Here is a 16,363-nt window from a genome sequence, read left to right on the forward strand (position 1 = left end):
ATTTCTTTCTTTCCCTATGCAGTCAGAATGGAGAGCTTCTACATTCTTCTGGAGGAGGGGGTGACAACCTTCGGCACTCCAGCTATTTTGAAACTGCGACTCTCACCATACCATACCAGGCTCATGCTTTCGACCAGCTGCCAGGGAATGTTGAGAGTTGTAGTTTCACAAGAGCTGGAGTGCCAGAGCTTTCTGATCCCTGATATGGAGGATCGTTACCAACTGTTGAAACCAATAGACCCATGGCTTTTTGGTGGGAATCGTGCTACTTATGGCTACTTTAAAAGACTGGATTAATCAGTCTAGTCTGACTGTTTATAGCCTACAGAGCTTTTTTTTTTGTTTTTGTCCCGTCTGTTTTATTACTTTGTAAAACTATACCGTATATACTCGAGTATAAGCCGACCCCCCCCCCCCCCCCACCTAATTTTGCCACAAAAAACTGGGAAAACTTAATGACTCGAGTATAACCGTAGGGTGGAAAATGCAGCAGCTACCGGTAAATTTCAAAAATAAAAATAGATACCAATAAAAGTAAAATTGAGACATCAGTAGGTTAAGTGTTTTTTAATCCATATTGAAACAGGAGCCCCATATAATGCTCCATAAAGTTTGATGGGCCCCATTAGATGCTCCATATTAAAATATGCCCCATATAATCCTGCATAAAGGGTAATAAGGGCCCCATAAGATGCTCCATAGAGATATTTGCCCTATATAATGCTGCACAAATGTTATGGCCCCATAAGATGCTCCATACAGACACTTGCCCCATATAGTGCTGCACAAGCGTTATAGCCCCATAAGATGCTCTGTACAGTCACTTGCCCCATTATAATGCTGCACAAGCGTTATGGCCCCATAAGATGCTCCATACAGTCACTGCCCCTTATAGTGCTGCACAATCATTATGGCCCCATACAGAGGATCCGTACAGTCACTGCCCCATATAATGCTGCACAAGCGTTATGGGCCCCATAAGATGCTCCGTACAGTCACTTGCCCCATTATAATGCTGCACAAGCGTTATGGCCCCATACAGATGCTCCGTACAGTCACTGCCCCTTATAGTGCTGCACAATCGTTATGGCCCCATAAGATGCTCCGTACAGTCACTCCCCCTTATAGTGCTGCACAATCGTTATGGCCCCATAAGATGCTCTGTACAGTCACTGCCCCATATAATGCTGCACAAGCCTTATGGCCCCATAAGATGCTCCGTACAGTCACTGCCCCTTATAGTGCTGCACAAGCGTTATGGCCCCATACAGATGATCCGTACAGTCACTGCCCCTTATAGTGCTGCACAAGCGTTATGGCCCCATACAGATGATCCGTACAGTCACTGCCCCATATGCTTTTGCTGCGATGATAAAAAAAAATAAAAAATCACATACTCGCCTCTCTTCGCTCAGGACCCCTGGCACTTTCAATATTTACCTGCTCCTCGTGCGGCTCCGTCTTCAGCACTGACGTTCAGCAGAGGGCGCGCACTGACTACGTCACCGCGCCCTCTGATCTGAGCGTCACAGCTAGAGGACGCTGATGACTGAGCCGCACCGGAACGAGGAGCGGTAATATCGCGCAGCGCTGTATACTCACCTACTGCTGGCGCTGTGCAGTCCCTGCTTCTTCCAGCGCTGCATCTTCTTCCTGTATTGAGCGGTCACAGTTACCGCTCATTACCGAAATGAATATGCGGCTCCACCTCTATGGGAGGTGGAGCCGCATATTCATTACTGTAATGAGCGTAACCATGTGACCTCTCAGTACAGGAAGAATATGCAGCGCTGGAAGAAGCAGGGATGTGCAGGGACCGCTCCGGCAGTAGGTGAGTATAATTAGATAGCCCCCGCCCCCCCTCTCCTGCCGACCCCCGGGTATGACTCGAGTATAAGCTGAGAGGGGGACTTTCAGCCCAAAAAAATGGGCTGAAAATCTCGGCTTATACTCGAGTATATACGGTATGTCAAATAGTGAAATTGGAGTAACCGAAAATGCCTATGCAGCATCAGTACATTAGTTTAAAAATAATAATAATTCTTGGCACCAGTGTACCGGTCATCATCTTTCTTTCTTTTTCTTTTGCTCCTCTACTCCTTTATAGCTAAAACTTATCAATGATTAGTATGTGTTATATCAATTTCACGTTTGTATGAACATTGTTTTTGTCTTTGCCCAGTATCGGATATCCTGTAGTCACTTTAGGCTTTGGGTTTAAGAGCTACGTCAGTTATAAAATGCGGTTAAGAAAACAGAAAGAGGTACAGAAGGAGAACGAGTTTTATATGCAGCTCCTGCAGCAGGCACTACCCCCAGAGCAGCAGATGTTACAGAGGCAAGAAAGGGAAGCAGAAGAAGGTAAGGACTTGTAAGAAATGGTGGCAATCATGCTTGGAGGGACTCTGTCAGGGCAGAATGACTGTTCAAACCAATACAGGCGCCCGGTGCGTCATGGCGGGGCCAAACATTCAAGGGTACCTTATCACCTGCTTGGTTCCCTCTATCAAGCCAGAAGAAAAGGGGGTGGTGATGGGTGGGAAGGCGTAGGTAAATGTTTCTCCCCCCCCCCCCCCCCCCCCACAACCTCCCATGATGCACCGAGCGCCTGTACTATGTCAGCGCAGAGTAAGAGACCCTTTAACTTACTGCACTTAATTGTACAAGTTCTGTGTGTAAGGTGGGCTTTGTAGACCCCTTTATGCTACTGTCCTGATATGGATGTGGTCCTTTCTCTTAAGAGATTTACCATTCCAGGTAATGACTTTCTCTTTTTCACACAGCCGCCGCCAAAGGTTTATCTGAAATGGATTCACCAATACTGTTACAGCACAACGGACTCTCATCCAATAAAAAAATATCCAGCACATTACCGGAGCTGGAATACAAAGAAAAGGGCAAAGACAAGGATGTGAAAAGACACAATTTGGGGATTAACAACAACATCCTTCAGCCTACAGACTCTAAAGTACAGGAGATCGAATATATGGAGAATCATATCAACAGTAAACGACTAAATAATGACTTGGGGAGTACAGAGAACCTTTTAAAGGAGGACATATGCACTACTTCCTCTAAGAACTACAAGAACACCACAGGGACTGCAAATTCATCTCCTCGGAGCCACAGCTCGTCTAACGGGACTATCCCTTCCTCGACGTCCAGCAAGAATGACAAGAAGAAATGCACTAGTAAAAGTCCAAGCATGCACAAAGATCCAACGGAGAACTGTATTCCAAACAACCAGCTTAGTAAGCCGGACACATTAGTAAGGTGAGTGATGGCTCATTCCCAGCTTATGTCTTCATCTGTCAAATTATTGGGATGGTAAAGTCCGAAGCCTAAAGGAAAGGAGATCCAGGGTGTGTCCAATAAGGGGGCATTTTAGAGAATAGGTAAAATGTCATCAAGGTGCATTTCTAAATCTTGCAGGAATGGGAGTGTGCTGTCTTTTTGCCATTGGCAACCAACAGTGTCATCACTTTATCCCATCGGGCACTACCACCAGTGTTATGTCCTCTCATCCCTGAAGAGAATTGTTGGCAGTCTGGTTTAGTCTGCTAATCAATAACACACCCACACAGTTTCCCAGCAAGGTTGTTATTATTTATTATAGCGCTATTTATTGCATGGAGCTTTACATAATAAAAACGAAGGACGATAATGATGAACAATACAAGTCACCAACTGGTGCAGGAGAAGAGAAGACCCTGCCCGTGAGGGCTCAGTCTACAAGGTTGGGTGATTAATTAGAATGGAAGATAAAAGGGTATGGTCATGGAAGATGTGTAGCGTATGGGTAATTATTACTTACAAGGAATATAATCCTTTCTATAAAAACCAAGGATTGCATAATTTCCAGTCACATAAGGCATATTCATAAATGCACAGGTAAGATCGCTGCCTCCACCTTCATATGCCGAAATAGAGTTAAAAAAAAAAAGGAAAAACCTTTCTCGGAGTACAGTGATACATTCCTTGTAAAGCCTGTTGTACTGCTTACTTCCCGTCTGTCTGCTAGTCATTAGTGGCTTGTTAGCATGGCTCGGTTGGAGCTGTCACAAGATGATGTTTTGTTATAGAATACTGCCTTTGAGTTTCCAGAAAAATGACTCCTATGGAGAACTTGATTTCCTCCACCAACACTTAAATTGGCTTACCTTGACAAAACAGGTCTTGTTTATTAGGTTTTGCGCATAAGACCCATTTAATACATCTGTCTGCCCTCAGAGGATTTATTCCATTTTTAATTTTAAGAGTTTACTTTATTTGCAGATGACATAGGAGCCTATAGTTAAATGAAGCACAATTGCTAATGAGCAGATTTGGCTTTTCTTTCTCCAGTATTTTTCTGTTGTGATTGACATTGAGATCAAGTGACTAATCCTGAGCTTCCTAGATGTAGCAAGAAACCCTAGTCTTGTTCCTAAAGCCGGCTGTGTTACAAAAAGGAGACCTTTTTCTTTGTTTTTTTTGTGGTTTTTTTGCCAGTGCCTTTTAATGGACAGACCCTGTCAAAAGGTGATTCTTGTTGGTATATCTGTTGCCATTACTTGAGAGTGAACATCTGTCCCAGATCAAGCTGAGATCAGTGATTTGTCATCCGGAAACACAACCTTCCCTGACCATTGAAAAATATTCTTCTAAAATATCCAGTGTATCCTTGTACCCTTCTCAGGCTCTGTGCTGTTTGTCACTGCCATAGACGTTGCATGTAGTGGCAGGGCGACTGCTCCATTGAAGGTCTCCACTGAGGTTGTGCAAGCGAGGTTCTCTGCCGTTATGATTGCGAGTGGTTTCAGCAACCAGACACTTGTCACTTATGCTGTGGGATACTGAGAATGCATATGGTTGTGACCCCTTTTGAAGCACCATGTAAGTGTTTGTCCACCCAGATAACTGTTCTGGAAGTCCCTTTTCTCAATACAAGTCTGAGACTGAAGAAGGCTCATTCTGTATTTCCATAGACGTGCATTAAGAAGTGACTTCCGCTTTACACAGCAACCCCTGTGATTTGGCTGGTCACAACTGCAGTCGCGGGGTACCGGAGCTGGCTAAAACATGTGAAGACATGTAATATTTTTAAATCCTAACAAAGGCTTCAGTAAAAAAAAAAAAAAACATGCAGACTATTTCATAATTTAGAAAAACTTTGGCAAAACCAGAGGTATCATGTGCAGACACAGACTAAACGGGATATTGGAAAGCGGGAGGAGGATCAAAGGTAGGTGGCTGTATTGTATGGGATGGACCGTCTCTCCTACAAAAATCCAGCTTGTTCAGCATTGGGCCGAAGACAAGTTGAGGTCTTATGTATACATTTGTGTTTGAAAAAAAAAAACCTAGGTCCATCAGGTTATTACTGTGTGTATTACATTTTTTATTTACAAGGGGTTTGTGACGAAAGATAATTTAGACCTCTAAATAGGAAAGGGTTCTTTACAGTTAGAGTACGCAGACTGTGGGATGCCCGCGTTGAAGGGCCGGTAAAGGCCTATCGAGACTATGGCCCCAATTCATCAAGATCAGTGTTCATGTCGGTCGTGGTGAGGAGTTCATGTTGGAGTCACAGTAATGATTCACTAGCCCACATAAAGGGGTTTTCCCACTAACAAAGTAAATTTTAATCAATACATCTTGGAAGAAGAAGAATTTCCACAATTGGATGTGTTTTAAAAAAATAAATACAATGTTCATGCGCTGAGATAATCTTATAAAAGTGCCACCCCTGCCTATGTACTGTGTAATGGCTGTTTCTGACAAAGCAGGAACATGGTCTCCTGAGCAGGGGAGGAAGCATAAGGATATACAGACATTACAGCATGGGATAATAATACTCTTTATTTTTATATAGCGCTAACATATTCTGCAGCGCTTTACAGTTTGCACACATTATCATTGCTGTCCCCCATATGGCTCACAATCTACAGTAAATTCCCTATCAGTATGTCTTTGGAATGTGGGAGGAAACCGGAGTACCCTGAGGAAACCCACGCAAACACAGAGAGAACATACAAACTCCTTGCAGATGTTGTCTTTGGTGGGATTTGAACCCAGGACTGAGCCACCGTGCTGCACAGCTGATTCTTTATGTGAGAGAGAGAATTTCCCTGTTTTTTATTTATTTTTATTTTTTTAAATGTTTTACCTCAAATACCTCATGTCCCTGTACGGTCAGACAGACCATACACAGTACACAGGAGGGGCACATTTATAATATCTCAGCACAGGAACATTTTATTTAACTCCCTTAATGACCACCGATAAGCCTTTTTAACAGCAGCCTTTAACCCCTTCCCGCCACAGCCCTTTTTCGTTTTTGTGTTTTCGTTTTTCGCTCCCCTCCTTCCCATAAGTTTTTTTTTTTTTTTTTTTTTTTTTTTTTCCCGTCAATATGGTCATGTGAGGGCTTATTTTTTGCGGGACGAGTTGTACTTTTGAACGACGCCATTGGTTTTACCATGTCTTGTACTAGAAAACGGGAAAAAAATTCCAAGTGCGGTGAAATTGCAAAAAAGTACAATCCCACACTTGTTTTTTGTTTGGCTTTTTTGCTAGGTTCCCTAAATGCTAAAACTGATATTATGATTCTCCAGGTCATTATGAGTTCATAGACACCAAACATGTCTAGGTTCTCTTTTATCGAAGTGGTGAAAAAAAATTCAAAACTTTGCTAAAAAATAAATAAATATAAAAAAAAAAAAAAATGCTCCATTTTCCGATACCTGTAGCGCCTCCATTTTTCGTGATCTGGGGTCAGGTGAGGGCTTATTTTTTGCGTGCTGAGATGACGTTTTAATGATACCACATTTGTGCAGATACATTATTTTGATCGCCCGTTATTGCATTTTAATGTAATGTTGCAGCGACCAAAAAAAGTATTTCTTGCGTTTCAACTTTTTTTTCTCGCTACTCCGTTTAACGATCAGTTTAATGCTTTTCCTTTTTTTTAACCCCTTCACCCCCAAGGGTGGTTTGCACGTTAATGACCGGGCCAATTTTTACAATTCTGACCACTATCCCTTTATGAGGTTATAACTCTGGAACGCTTCAATGGATCTTGGCGATTCTGACATTGTTTTCTCGTGACATATTGTACTTCATGATAGTGGTAAAATTTCTTCGATATAACTTGCGTTTATTTGTGAAAAAAAAGGATATTTGGCGAAAATTTTGAAAATTTCGCAATTTTCCAACTTTGACTTTTTATGCCCTTAAATCACAGATATGTCACGCAAAATACTTAATAAGTAACATTTCCCACATGTCTACTTTACATCAGCACAATTTTGGAACCCAAATTTTTTTTTGTTAGGGAGTTATAAGGGTTAAAAGTTGACCAGAAATTTCTCATTTTTACAACACCATTTTTTTTTTTTAGGGACAACATCTCATTTGAAGTCCTTTTGAGGGGTCTATATGATAGAAAATACCCAAGTGTGACACCATTCTAAGGCTATGTGCACACGTCAGGATTTTGTCAGGTTTTTTCCTCAGGATTTGTAGCCAAAACCAGGAGTGGAACAATTAGAGGAAAAGTATAATAGAAACATATGCGCCACTTCTGCATTTATCACCCACTCCTGGTTTTGGCTACAAAACCTGATGAAAAAGCCTGACAAAATCCTGACGTGTGCACATAGCCTAAAAACTGCAACCCTCAAGGTGCTTAAAACCATATTCAAGAAGTTTATTAACCCTTCAGGTGTTTCACAGGAATTTTTGGAATGTTTAAATAAAAATGAACATTTAACTTTTTTTCACACACAATTTAGTTCAGCTCCAATTTGTTTTATTTTACCAAGGGTAACAGGAGAAAATGGACCCCAAAAGTTGTTGTACAATTTGTCCTGAGTACGCTGATACCCCATATGTGGGGGTAAACCACTGTTTGGGCGCATGGCAGAGCTCGGAAGGAAAGGAGCGCCATTTGACTTTTCAATGCAAAATTGACTGGAATTGAGATGGGACGCCATGTTGCATTTGGAGAGTCCCTGATGTGCCTAAACATTGAACCCCCCCACAAGTGACACCATTTTGGAAAGTAGACGCCCTAAGGAACTTATCTAGATGTGTGGTGAGCACTTTGACCCCGCGAGTGCTTCACAGAAGTTTATAATGGAGAGCCGTAAAAATAAAAAATCTTATTTTTTCACAAAAATGATCTTTTCGCCCCCAATTTTTTATTTTCCCAAGGGTAAGAGAAGAAATTGGACCCCAAAAATTGTTGTGCAATTTGTCCTGAGTACGCTGATACCCCATATGTGGGTGTAAACCATTGTTTGGGCGCACGGGAGAGCTCGGAAGGGAAGGAGCACTGTTTAACTTTTTCAACGCAGAATTGGCTGGAATTGAGATCGGACGCCATGTCGCGTTTGGAGAGCCCCTGATGTGCCTGAACAGTGGAAACTCCCCAATTCTACCTGAAACCCTAATCCAAACACACCCCTAACCCTAATCCCAACGGTAACCCTAACCACGCCCCTAACCCTGACACACCCATAATTCTAATCCCAACCCTAATCCCAACCGTAAATGTAATCCTAACCCTAAAGGTACCTTCACACGAAGCGACACTGCAGCGATAGCGACAACGATGCCGATCGCTGCAGCGTCGCTGTTTGATCGCTGGAGAGCTGTCACACAGACCGCTCTCCAGCGACCAACGATGCCGAGGTCCCCGGGTAATCAGGGTAAACATCGGGTTGCTAAGCGCAGGGCCGCGCTTAGTAACCCGATGTTTACCCTGGTTACCAGCGTAAAAGTAAAAAAAACAAACAGTACATACTCACCTGCGCGTCCCCCAGCGTCTGCTTCCTGACACTGACTGAGCTCTGGCCCTAACAGCACAGCGGTGACGTCACCGCTGTGCTTTCACTTTAGGGCCGGCGCTCAGTAAGTGTCAGGAAGCAGACGCTGGGGGATGCGCAGGTGAGTATGTACTGTTTGTTTTTTTTACTTTTACGCTGGTAACCAGGGTAAACATCGGGTTACTAAGCGCGGCCCTGCGCTTGGGAACCCGATGTTTACCCTGGTTACCAGTGTAAAACATCGCTGGTATCGTTGCTTTTGCTTTCAAACACAACGATACACGGCGATCGGACGACCAAATAAAGTTCTGGACTTTATTCAGTGACCAGCGACATCACAGCAGGATCCTGATCGCTGCTGCGTGTCAAACTAAACGATATCGCTAGCGAGGACGCTGCAACGTCACGGATCGCTAGCGATATCGTTACAAAGTCGTTTCGTGTGAAGGTACCTTAACTTTAGCCCCAACCCTAACCCTATCTTTAGCCCCAACCCTAACTTTACCTCCAACCCTAGCCCCAGCCTTAGCCCTAGCCCTAACCCTAGCCCTAGCCCTAACCCTAGCCCTTACCCTAGCCCTAATGGGAAAATGGAAATAAATACATTTTTTTTAAATTTATTATTCTTCCCTAACTAAGGCGGTGATGAAGGGGGGTTTGATTTACTTTTATAGCGTTTTTTATATCGGATTTTTATGACTGGCAGCTGTCACACACTAAAAGACGCTTTTTATAGCGAAAAAGTTTTTGCGTCTCCACATTTTGAGACCTATAATTTTTCCATATTTTGGTCCACAGAGTCATGTGAGGTCTTGTTTTTTGCGGGACGAGTTGACGTTTTTATTGGTGACATTTTCAGGCACGTGACTTTTTTTGATAGCTTTTTATTCTGATTTTTGTGAGGCAGAATGACCAAAAACCAGCTATTCATGAATTTCTTTTGGGGGAGGCGTTTATACCGTTCCACGTTTGGTAAAATTGATAAAGCAGCTTTATTCTTCGGGTCAGTACAATTACAGCGATACCTCATTTATATCTTTTTTTTTTTTTTTTTTTTTTAATGTTTTGGCGCTTTTATACGATACAAGCTATTTTATAGAAAAAATAATTATTTTGGCATCGCTTTATTCTGAGGACTATAACTTTTTTATTTTTTTGCTTATGATGCTGTGTGGCGGCTTGTTTTTTGCGGGACAAGATGACGTTTTCAGCGGTACCATGTTTGTTTATATCCGTCTTTTTGATCGTGTGTTATTCCACTTTTTGTTTGGCGGTATGATAATAAAGCGTTGTTTTTTGGCTCGTTTTTTTTTTTCTTACGGTGTTCACTGAAGGGGTTAACTAGTGGGACTGTTTTATAGGCTGGGTCGTTACGGACGCAGCGATACTAAATATGTGTACTTTTATTGTTTTTTTTTTTTTTTTTTTTTTTTTAGCTAAAGAAATGTATTTATGGGAATACATGTTTTGTTTTTTTTTCTTTAGGAATTTTTTTTTTTTTTTTTTTTACACGTGGAAATTTATTTTTTTACTTTGTCCCGGGGGGGGGACATCACAGATCGCCGATCTCACAGTTTGCATAGCACTCTGTGAGATCGGCGATCTCACTCATCGCTGCAGGCTTATTACAGAGCTGCAGCTGCAGCCTGCTCCTGACCCGGAAGTCCTCCCTGCAGGACCCGGATGCAGCCCCGCGGCCATTTTGGATCCGGGGACTGCAGGGAGAAGACGCTCGGTACAAGGTGAGTACATTCCCTTGTACCGATCGTCTCAGGGAAGCTCGCAGGGAGCCCCCTCCCTGCGCGATGCTTCCCTGTACCGCCGGCACACCGCGATCATGTTTGATCGCGGTGTGCCGGGGGTTAATGTGCCGGGGGCGGTCCGTGACCGCTCCTGACACATAGTGCCGGATGTCAGCTGCGATAGGCAGCTGACACTCGGCCGCGCTCCCCCCGTGAGCGCGGCCGATCGCATATGACGTACTATCCCGTCGGTGGTCATACGGGCCCACCCCACCTCGACGGGATAGTACGTCAGATGTCAGAAAGGGGTTAATCGGGCGATTCTGAACGCGGCAATGCCAAATACGTGAAGGTTTGATTTTTTTAATTTTTTTTTTTATTTTTTTTATTATTATTTTGGATGGGGCGAAAGGGGGGTGATTTAAACTTTTATGTTTATTTTTTTTCCCATATTTTTAACCCCTTCCCGACCTGTGACACAGCGTATGCGTCATGAAAGTCGGTGCCAATCCGACCTGTGACGCATATTCTGTGTCACAGAATGATCGCGTCCCTGCAGATCGGGTGAAAGGGTTAACTCCTATTTCACCCGATCTGCAGGGAGAGGGGGAGTTGTACTTCAGCCCAGGGGGGGTGGCTTTGCCCCCACGTGGCTACGATCGCTCTGATTGGCTGTTGAAAGTGCAACAGCCAATCAGAGCAATTTGCAATATTTCACCTATGAAAATGGTGAAATATTGCAATCCAGCCATGGCCGATGCTGCAATAGCATCTGCCATGGCTGGAAATTATGTTCTGCCCCCCCCACCGCCCCCGATCTCCTCCCCAGTCGTCCGTTATGTGGCCCGGTCCTCTCCGTCCTCCTGTCCGCTCCCCCGTCCTCCTGCCCGCTCCTTCCTTGCTCCGATCCACCTCCCCTGTGCTCTGATCCACCCCCCGAGCTCCCCCCCTTACCCCCACATACTTACCGAGCCTCCCGGTGTCGGTCCGTCTCCTCCCTGGGCGCCGCCATCTTCCAAAATGGCGGGCGCTTGCGCAGTACGCCCGCCGAATCTGCCTGCCGGCAGATTCGTTCCATGTACATTTTGATCACTGTGAAAACCTATCACAGTGATCAAAATAAAAAAAAATGTAAATGACCCCCCCTTTATCACCCTTATAGCTAGGGACAACAATAAAATAAAGAAAATATATATATATATATATTTTTTTCCCCACTAGGTTCAGAACTAGGGTTAGGGTGAGGGTTTTCTGGTCCTCTGTGGATTTCTCCTTAGGGTTAGGGTATTCTGGTCCTCTGTGGATTTTTCCACAGCGCATTTGATAAATTCGCAGTGTAAAACCGCTGCGGACTTATCGCGGATTCAACGTGGTTTTTCTTAGGATTTCACTGCGGTTTTACAACTGCGGTTTTCTATTGGAGCAGTTGTAAAACCGCTGCGGAATCCGCAGAAAGAAGTGACATGCTGCGGAATGTAAACCGCTGCGTTTCCGCACAGTTTTTTCCGCAGCATGGGCACAGCATTTTTTGTTTCCCATAGGTTTACATTGAACTATAATCTCGAGGGAAACTGCTGCGGACCCGCAGCTGCGGAAACGCTGCGGATCCGCAGCGTTTTCCGCAGCGTGTGCACATAGCCTAATTCTAAGGCTATGTGCACACGGTGTGGATTTGGCTGCGGATCCGCAGCGGATTGGCTGCTGTGGATTCGTAGCAGTTTTCCAACAGGTTTACAGTTCCATGTAAATCTTTGGAAAACCAAATCCGCTGTGCCCATGGTGCGGAAAATACCGCGCAGAAACGCTGCGTTGTATTTTACGCAGCATATCAATTCTTTGTGCGGATTCCGCAGCGTTTTACACCTGTTTCCTCAATAGGAATCCGCAGGTGAAATCCGCACAAAAACCACTGGAAATCTGTGGTAAATCCGCAGGTAAAACGCAGTGCCTTTTACCTGCGGATTTTTCAAAAATGTTGCGGAAAAATCTCACGAATCCACAACGTGGGCACATAGCCTTTAGGGTTAGGGATGGAATTAGGGCTAGGGTTGGAAATGGGTTTAAGATTAGGCTTGTGGTTAGGGTTATGGTTAGGGGTGTGTTGGGGTTAGGGTTGAAATTAGGGTTGGGATTAGGGTTAGGGGTGTGTTGGGGTTAGGGTTATGGCTAGAGTTGGGATTAGGGGTGTGTTGGGGTTAGTGTTGGAGTTAGAATTGAGAGGTTTCCACTGTTTAGGCACATCAGGGGTCTCCAAACGCAACATGGCGCCACCATTGATTCCAGCCAATCTTGCGTTCCAAAAGTCAAATGGTGCACCCTCCCTTCCGAGCCCCAACGTGCAACCAAACAGTGGTTTACCCCCACGTACGGAGTACCAGCATACTCGGGACAAACTGGGCAACAACTATTGGGGTCCAATTTCATCTGTTAACCTTGTGAAAATAAAAAATTGCTTGCTAAAACATCATTTTTGAGGAAATAAAAATGACTTTTTATTTTCACAGCTCTGCGTTGTAAACTTCTGTGAAGCACCTGGGGGTTCAAAGTGCTCAACACACATCTAGATAAGTTCCTTTGGGGGTCTAGTTTCCAAAATGGGGTTACTTGTGGGGAGTGTCTACTGTTTAGGCACATCAGGGGCTCTGCAAACGCAACGTGACGCCCGCAGAGCATTCCATCAAAGTCTGCATTTCAAAACGTCACTACTTCCATTCCGAACCCCGACGTGTGCCCAAACAGTGGTTTACCCCCACATATGGGGGTATTAGCGTACTCAGGAGAAACTGTACAATAACTTTTGGGGTCAAATTTCTCCTGTTACCCTTGGGAAAATAAAAAATTCAGGGCTAAAAAATCATTTTTGAGAAAAGAAAAATTATTTTTTATTTTCATGGCTCTGCGTTATAAACTTCTGTGAAGCACTTTGGGGTTCAAAGTGCTCACCACACATCTAGATTAGTTCCCTCGGAGGTCTAGTTTCCAAAATGGGGTCACTTGTGGGGGAGCTCCAATGTTTAGGCACACAGGGGCTCTCCAAACGCGACATGGTGTCCGCTAATGATTGGAGCTAATTTTCCATTCAAAAAGTCAAATGGCGCTCCTTCCCTTCCGAGCCTTGCCGTGCGCCCAAACAGTGGTTTACCCCCACATATGAGATATCGGCGTACTCGGGAGAAATTGGCCAACAAATTTTAGGATCCATTTTATCCTGTTGCCCATGTGAAAATGAAGAAATTGAGGCTAAAAGAATTTATTTGTGAAAAAAAAAGTACGTTTTCATTTTTACGGATCAATTTGTGAAGCACCTGGGGGTTTAAAGTGCTCACTATGCATCTAGATAAGTTCATTGGGGAGTCTAGTTTCCAAATTGGGGTCACTTGTGGGGGAGCTCCAATGTTTAGGCACACGGTGCTCTCCAAACGTGACATGCTATCCGCTGAAGATTGGAGCCAAATTTTCATTCAAAAAGTCAAATGGCGCTCCTTCCCTTCCGAGCCCTGCCGTGCACCCAACCAGTGGTTTACCCCCACATATGAGGTATCAGCGTACTCAGGACAAATTGGACAACAACGTTCATGGTCCAGTTTCTCCTTTTACCCTTGGGAAAATAAAAAAATTGTTGCTAAAAGATCATTTTTGTGAATAAAAAGTTAAATGTTCATATTTTCCTTCCATGTTGCTTCTGCTGCTGTGAAACACCTGAAGGGTTAACAAGCTTCTTGAATGTGGTTTTAAGCACCTTGAGGGGTGTAGTTTTTAGAATGGTGTCACTTTTGGGTATTTTCAGCCATATAGACCCCTCAAACTGACTTCAAATGTGAGGTGGTCCCTAAAAAAAATGATTTTGTAAATTTTGTTGTAAAAATGAGATCACTGGTCAAATTTTAACCTTTATAACTTCCTAGCAAAAAAAAATTTTGGTTCCAAAATTGTGCTGATGTAAAGTAGACATGTGGGAAATGTTGTTTATTAACTATTTTGTGTCACATAACTCTCTGGTTTAACAGAATAAAAATTCAAAATTTGAAAATTGCGAAATTTTCGCCAAATTTCCATTTTTTCACAAATAAACGCAGAAATTATTGACCTAAATTTACCACTAACATGAAGCCCAATATGTCACGAAAAAACAATCTCAGAACCGCTAGGATCCGTTGAAGCGTTCCTGAGTTATTACCTCATAAAGGGACACTGGTCAGAATTGCAAAAAACGGCAAAGTCATTAAGGCCAAAATAGGCTGGGTCATGAAGGGGTTAAAAACATATATATTTTTTTTTTTTAACTTTTGCCATGCTTCAATAGCCTCTAGATCAGATCGCTGCTATGTAGCTGAAATACAGGCTTGCTATGAGCGCCGACCAAAGGGTGGCGCTCACAGCAGACCTGCATCAGTAACCATAGAGGTCTCAAGGACCTCTATGGTTACCATCCTGATGCATCGCCGACCCCCGATCATGTGACGGGGGTTGGCAATGCGCTCATTTCCGGCCGGAAGCGGTAGTTAAATGCCGCTCTCAGCGTTTGACAGTGGCATTTAACAGGTTAATAGCAGCGGGTGAATCGCGATTACACCCGCCGCTATTGCAGGCACATGTCAGCTGTACAAAATAGCTGACATGACGCGACTTTGATGTGGGCTAACCGCCGGAGCCCACATCAAAGGGGGAGACGCGTCATGCGCCGTATTAGTACGGCGCATGTCGTGAAAGGGTTAAGGGTACTTATGCCTCAGCACCTCATTTTAACGGTGCTGAGAAATAAGGGTATAGCGCCTTCCAGAGTCTGAATTTCTCCAGGGTCTTGGCTACCAGGGTAGCTGAGATCCCAAAGAATGATTCGGGTTGGTTTTTTTCCCTTCCACATTGCTTTAGTTGTTGTGAACCACCTGAAGGGTTAATACACTTCTTGAATGTGGTTTTGAGCACCTTGAGGGGTGCAGTTTTTAGAATGATGTCCCTTTTGGGTATTTGCTGTTATTTTGACCCCTCCCCAAACTCACTTCAAATGTGATGTGATCCCTAAAAAAATGATTTTGTAAATTTTGTTGGAAAAATGAGAAATCGCTGGCCAACTTTAAAATCTTATAATTTCCTAACAACAAAAAAAAAGTTTCCAAAATCACGCTGATGTAAAGTAGACATGTGGGAAATGTTATTTATTAACGATTTTGTGTGATAGAACAAGGGCATAAAAATTCAAAGTTTAAAAATTGCAATTTTTGCAAAATTTCCATTTTTTTCATAAACGCAAGTCATTTCGAATAAATTTTACCACTAACATGAAGTACAATATGTCATGAAAAAAACAATCTCCGAATCAGCGGGATCCGTTTAAAGCGTTCCAGAGTTATAACCTCATAAAGTAACAGTGGTCAGAATTGTAAAAATTGGCCTGGTCATTAAGCTGCAAAGTGGCTCCATCACTAAAGGGATAAACACATCCAATTGTGGAAATTATTATTATTCTAAGAACCATTGCTAAAAATTAACTTTGTTCATGGGAAGACTCTTTTAATGAATCTGACAAGTGTTGTGCCCTTCTCCATAAATCCTTCTCCCGGCCATGCTGTAGTGAGGTTTGTGGCATGGGAACTGCTGCTGCTAGTCATGAATTTGGCAAGCCTCAGTTGCCACACCCCTGTCTCACCCCCTGACAAGTTGGAGCTGGGCGAAAGAGGTGAAAACGCCAAAAGCTGCAGCCTCACGTTGTGCCAAAATGTTGTGATTTTTTTTTTTTTTCTCTCGACAGGATTGAGTACTTTTCTCATAACATGGTATTGTGGTTAATCCTAGTTACCTGATGTGCTTCAC

At 43.5% G+C, this 16,363-nt stretch overlaps 1 protein-coding gene across 1 annotated transcript in view; it reads left to right on the plus strand.

Annotated features, from left to right (window-relative positions):
* Positions 1-16,363, plus strand: part of MACO1 (macoilin 1) — an 83,495-nt gene that overhangs the window by 47,003 nt on the left and 20,129 nt on the right. The window contains exons 5-6 of the mRNA XM_077295921.1: positions 2,183-2,361; positions 2,784-3,273. Coding sequence (XP_077152036.1) covers positions 2,183-2,361; positions 2,784-3,273 — 669 coding nt within the window. The remainder of the gene's footprint in view (positions 1-2,182; positions 2,362-2,783; positions 3,274-16,363) is intronic.

This window comes from Ranitomeya variabilis, chromosome 3 (assembly GCF_051348905.1).
Source record: "Ranitomeya variabilis isolate aRanVar5 chromosome 3, aRanVar5.hap1, whole genome shotgun sequence".
Taxonomy (NCBI): Eukaryota; Metazoa; Chordata; class Amphibia; order Anura; family Dendrobatidae; genus Ranitomeya; species Ranitomeya variabilis.